This window comes from Olea europaea, unplaced genomic scaffold (assembly GCF_002742605.1).
Source record: "Olea europaea var. sylvestris unplaced genomic scaffold, O_europaea_v1 scaffold2278, whole genome shotgun sequence".
Classification (NCBI taxonomy): domain Eukaryota; kingdom Viridiplantae; phylum Streptophyta; class Magnoliopsida; order Lamiales; family Oleaceae; genus Olea; species Olea europaea.
The window spans coordinates 68,739-75,085 of NW_019240852.1; the positions used below are offsets into that span (position 1 = coordinate 68,739).

Here is a 6,347-nt window from a genome sequence, read left to right on the forward strand (position 1 = left end):
TTTATTTTGCAGTATTGCACTGTAGATGTTGAAGATTACGCTCTCCTTTCTGTTGCTAGAGTTGAAATTCATACTAATTGGAATTCTTGGTAGTTTGTGTTTGTCGTTAGCGAAGGAAGTTTTAATCGTAGAAGGAATTATTTTTCAGAGTTTCAACAGATATATAGATGTTTATTTCTATTCTTAATGAAAATGGCACAACGAGCAAAGCTCATGATATCGAATTTTACTGACTAATTTAGAACAAAAAACAACAATACAATACCACTATCAAGTTGGATAATTTACAAAAATAAAATTATACAAAAATACAACAATCAAATTGAATAATTTACAAAATAAAATTATACAAGAAATTTATCATTCCTAAATTTTATAGTATTGATTATGCAAGCAAGTGATACTGAGATGAATCAGGATTTTGTTTAGAAGCCCCACAAAACATTCCACCAGATTTGGGAAAGTAAATTAGAGTGAGTAAAATAGAGCAAAACAGCATCATCAGCCCCATTATTGATATCCCTTTTTCAGTTGAAATCTTAGAGTCACAGCCAGAAAATAATAAGAGTTGGGTCACCACTGCTCCCAATGTCCCTCCACTCCCTGTCATGCCTGATATTACACCAAGTGACCTGCCAGGATCATATTTAATTAAGTCGATTATAATTTAATTTTAAATCACAAATTTAATGGGATACACACGTTTTCAATATTTATTTATTTTTTTATTAAAATCTACTAAAAATCTGATTATAATCTATATCAACATGTCGGAAAGCAAACTTATTTATGTTTTACATTATTTATAACATAGGGACAAAAAATACTTATTAATAGAATCACTTTCAATAAAATGCCATACACGCAATTAATCTGTGGAGTGGAGTAAGATCAATTTGACACTTAGTTGTCTTGTCGAATATTATTCAAATGGGCCGGTCGGCGAATGTTAAATAGACATGAATCAACACGTTTCATCTTAATATCTGTTTTTCTTAAAAGTGTTCGATTTAATATGTTAATGAGTTATCTGATAAGATGAGGTTTTGTTTGGGAGTGATTTTTCACCTAAAAAAAATTAATTTTTTAACTATTATTTCACTATTCCGACTATAATTTTTTATTTCTTTTCTCATAGGTGTCTCCCTACTTTTTTTCTAACGATCAAAAAATTAATTCTCAAAATCACTGCCAAACAGGCCGTGAATTGTATTTGGAGCAATGTTTTTTAAAGCAATTTTATAAAAAGTTTACTTTTAAGTCTGTTTTATAGATGAATAAACATAAAAAACTTTGGTAAAAATTTTATCTAAATCAAATCGTCGGTTATAGATGAAGTCGGTCTCGATTTTCATCAATTTGACATACCTCTTGGAGACAAAAGGGACCACCCCAAATGTGAGGCCAGAAGCAGCTTGCACAAACAAAGAGAAGCAACTCATTACCAAAATTGATCCCAAAAGTGAGTTCATTCGACCAAGAAAATAACACAGCAACCCCGCCACCATTTGCACCACCCACAAACTCCACAACCGCCCTCTTATCCCAAACCTCCGCCCCATCTCGTCGGAAAGAACCCCGCCGGCCGGCCTGGACACGATATTAGCAAACCCGAAGCTGGCCGCGATGACTCCTGCCGTCTCAATATCCAAACTAAATCTGTCGTAAAAATACTGTGCAATAATATTATCAGTTGTTAATTCAACGCCAAAGCAAAAACCGTATATGATTCCAAGAATCCACCCTCTGTAATTCTTTAGTCCGTTAAAGAGAATATTAAAAGCGTTGTTCTTATGATTATCAGCCGAGGTTTTGTTTTTCTTAACATGTTTATAATTTCCATCTGGTAAATCCTGGCCAAATGCGAGAACCATTACTGCAGTTATTGCCTGGAAAATTGCAGGAAAAATAAATGCAATACGCCATGCAGTAGAAGACGACAAATTTAGGGTTTTAAAATAGAAAGAATATATTAATGGCATTAAAAGCTGTGTGACTCCGGACCCAACATTAGCCCAACCAGCAGCAAACCCGTTGGCGATTCCGACAACCCGACCCGAAAACATGGAGCTCATCCAGAACTGATTTGCCACGAAATTTGCTAAACAAAAACCAATGAGAAATCGGATGAGAATAAAAGCCTGTGGCGATGAAATGAAGGCGGTGGAAAGTACTATTGGCGCAGTGATGAGGGAGAGGGTGGCCGAGGCGATACGTGGGCCCACGAGGTCGCACGTGGGGCCCATTAGGAGTCGAGAGAGGATGGACCCTGCGAAGGATGCGACGGCAGCATTTCCAACGTCGGATTTGGAGAGATGAAGATCTTCCCGGATAATGGGAAGAAGTGGAGGGATGGAAAAAGTGGAAAAAAAGCATGAAAACAGTGAAAACCATGCAAGATGAAAAGCTTTCATGTGGGGTGAAGAAATTGAAAATGGATTGAATTCAGTGGCTTTATGATTTACATCTACTGGAATAGAGAAAAGGGGTTGTTGAGTTCTGGAAATTGGAGATTCTTCCATGGCTGATTGCATAGGATGCAGAAGAGGAAGTGTATTATTTTAATTATTTATAGAAGAAATTATGGTTTGGCCCCATTTTTTCTATCAAAATACATTTTTCAATAGTAATTTGACATCACTTCAACCACACATTCTTCAATAAAATGATATTACATGCAAATTCATTACTTTTTTTTTTAATTTTTTAACTACACATTTTCTATCAATATACTATTCAAAAATGCATTTATTTTTATTTTATATTTTATATAAGAATGGGTTTCAAACAAGGGCTATATAAGTAAAAATTTGGAGGAAAAATGGTGAAAAGGATACGTGTAGGGATTGGTCAGATGAAACTTATGAATGAAGGGTTTGCTTGTCACACTTTCTTTTGAAAATGGAGAATAAGTTCTTTTCAGATCTGTTCTGAATTCTTTTTCAATTGATGCATTTTTCTCCATCAAGATAGCGATAGTGAGGAGATTCTCGTACACTTCCTGAATTGATAAAAATTGAAGAAACATATACTTAGCACCTGTTTGGTTTTGATTAAAATTTAATCTCAAATCAAAGTTAACAATTAATTTTAATTACATATTTCATGAGGTCAATAATTTTTCAACTACACATATTTTTAACCTTTATCAAAATCTAATTTTAATCAACATCAATCACGGTTTAAAAAGATGATAAAAATTGTTGATCCCATAAAATGTTAGATCAAATTAAAGTTTGATATGATGTAAAGTTGATTAAAAAAAGTGTTACAAATTAAACGCTTGTTTGAACCCAATTTTTTGTTATAAAAAGCAGTATTGAATAGTAAATTAATGAAAAATGTATAGTTAAAAAATAAAAAGAATTTTTCGGATTTGTGTGTAATGTTATTTTGTTGAAAAATGTAGAGTTAAAAAAGATAAAAATATATATTTTTTTTAAAAAAATAATGGAATCAAAGTAATGGCTAAGTTAGATTTGCCCTCCCTCAAATGGGAATAAAGAACATATCTTTGTTGCGACTTTCATTTTTTAATTTATTTTTATATTTTTAAATTAAAAATATTTAATTAATTAAAAAGGTAAAGAGAGATTCGCTTGGTCCCGATGCAATTCCAAAGTTGGTCAAGAACATTAACTTGGTGTGGAGTTTAAGTATGCGATATACTTGGCTTGTGAATCAATCAAATATTGGATATAATATATGCTTTTAAGTTAATCTGATTTGAAAATGATTTCTTAAGCATTATTGTGCGCTATGATTGTATTCTAACTGTTTTCCTCTACTAGTAAGCGAATAATTCGAGTGTCCATTACACATTATTTAAGACGACATCGTACAGTCAAATAAATAATAATTTTCCTATGAAGTGATCCTATGTTTGACTCATGTTAATAAGTCCTTGTTTGAGCCCCGCTTTGAAAAAAAAAAATGAATTTTTGAATAATGTATTGATGAGAAATATGTGATTAAAAATTAAGAAAAATTTTTAAATTTACGCATTATATTATTTTATTAAAAAATGTGTGGTTGAAATGATAGCAAAACACTGTTAAAAATGTATTTTTCCAAAAGAATATGGCTCAAACAAGAGCTAAATATTTAAATAACTCATATATTTCGAGAGATGTACGATTGACTCCCTTGAAAAATATTGGCACGTGTATAAACGAGTTGCTTTACCAACTAAGCTATGTTACATGAGTCGTGAGTTGGAGATTAATTTTTGTCCGAGTATGCCACCTTGGATAATTTTAATAAATATTTCGAATGATTCCAGGTCCAATTTTTGCGTCTTCTTGAACTCCCTCTAAATCAAGTTTTTCCATGCCATAATGCTTCAAGTCGTGCGAGTACTACTCACTTATTCATCACTTATTTATATTTTTTTATATTTTAAACCTTTTGTATATACTTTTCAGATGTGGTCTTAAATTTGTAAACTAAGTGGAAGAAATATCTTTAAACTTATCCTAGTCAACAAATTCCACATCATGTATGTTGCCAAATGGAATCATGAATGTTTAGTTGAGTAAGTCGATGTTAAATTCCAATACGGCATTCAATGATACTAGATACGTCCTCCCCTAGCAAGAGAGAATTTTATAAGTAGAAACGGTTGCTACGGGTTCAGGTTCAACCTCTTCTTTTGAGTGGGTTCTATGCATTTAATTTACTCCTCATATATGGACAAACTCAATTTGAATGAAATTACATGTGGTGGGACAAAGTATAATGCTATCAAAATGTTTGTGGCTCGACTAACCGAACGATATGAACTAATATGTTCCTAATATTATGTTATGTCGGATGTGACTCATGCATTAAATCACTAATCACATGTGTGTCAAATATGACGATTACGGTAATAAGTGACTACAAATAGCATTATTTCTTAATTTTAACCTCGAGGTTCATTGGACCCATAATTTTTATCAAATTTTTTAATTATATATTTTATCAACTTTTAGTTATAGTACGGAATCCACAAACTGAATGGAATCAAACCGAACCCAAACGATTCCATAATTAAATTTGGACCCGATAATTCAACTTACTAAATACCCAAAAATTTAGGGTCCAATTTGATTCTCGTTAGAATTGAACCAAATATGCTAAGCCCTAATGCTAGCATTCTCCAATGTTTTTTTGTTTGAATTTGGGTTAATTGGGAGTTCTAAAAGACAAATTAGAGAATTTGGGTAGTTGGGCAGATAAGGGAGAAAGGAATGGCTCCTTGTGAACCCAGATGTACCTATTTGAGGGGTGGGCCACTTTAGGCCAGTTGGCCTAGAAAATTTGGTTTCTTTCTCAATTCTCAATTCTCAATTCTCAATCGCTTAAAGGATCATTTTGTGATGTATGAGAAGTCTTGGAAGGGACCAATGACGATCTCATAATTCAAATTCAGTAATTTTTGTAATTAAATTTAATAATTTGTACAATTAAAAGAAAGAAAAAATAAAATAGAAAATGAAGCAAGCTATGTCGTAGTAAATCTTACTAAGACGGTGCCAACAGGAAGTCGAATGTCTATCTTTCAAGATATAACGTTTTTTTTTTTAAATTTGGTACGCTATACCAACCTTGTCGATCAAACCAAGTATTGATAATTATTTTCTCGAACGAAATAGACAGAACTAAAATGATCGAAAAAAAATTATTTCTGAAAATAATTCGGACAAAATTTTATTTCGGCAAAATTTAAATGATCAGAATATTTTATAAGAATTGAGGGAATTTAGAAATTAATTTATATTGAATTGATTTGTATAGAAAATTTGGAATTTGGGATCCCTCTATACATATTTTCAAGTTTTTTTTTTTTTTAATTGAATGATTTCATATTTTGACATAAATTAATGTAAATCATTAGATCGCAAAATTTTAAATCTAGTGGTTTGGATCGTATCCTATCAAAAAGTCATGATTTTTCATCATGTACATTTTTAAATATTAACATCCAATCCAAAATATCATGACTCATTTAAATAATCACAATTAGTCATAGTACCAATTAAATTTTTTTCCAATTCATTCAAACCTATAAAAATTATTAATCTACCCAAAAAAACATTACTTCCAAGTTTGAACAGTTTCCCCATTAGAGAAAAAAAACAAAACAAAACAAAACAAAACCAAAAAAAACAAGCAAACAAAAAAAAGGGGAGGGTAAATATGTAATTAGAGCATAATTATCATTTCAAGTTATGGGCCCGTTAAATATCAAAACAATAGCTTGAACGAGTTAATTTAATCAATAGTCATTGAACTTTGCTATAAATTATTATCTACTCAACGAATTTAAAAAGTTACTCTTTACTCACCGAACTTTGCTATATGTT

The 6,347-nt window shown here is 31.5% G+C and overlaps 1 protein-coding gene across 1 annotated transcript; it reads right to left on the reverse strand.

Annotated features, from left to right (window-relative positions):
• Window positions 1-244: 244 nt before the first annotated feature.
• LOC111381300 (high affinity nitrate transporter 2.7) lies at window positions 245-2,550 on the reverse strand. The gene is made up of 2 exons (XM_023005072.1): window positions 1,369-2,550; window positions 245-632 (listed from the first exon to the last, which is right to left on the reverse strand). The coding sequence occupies exons 1-2, from the start codon at window positions 2,532-2,534 to the stop codon at window positions 386-388; spliced, it is 1,413 nt and encodes a 470-aa protein (XP_022860840.1). The 5' UTR covers window positions 2,535-2,550; the 3' UTR covers window positions 245-385.
• Window positions 2,551-6,347: the final 3,797 nt, after the last annotated feature.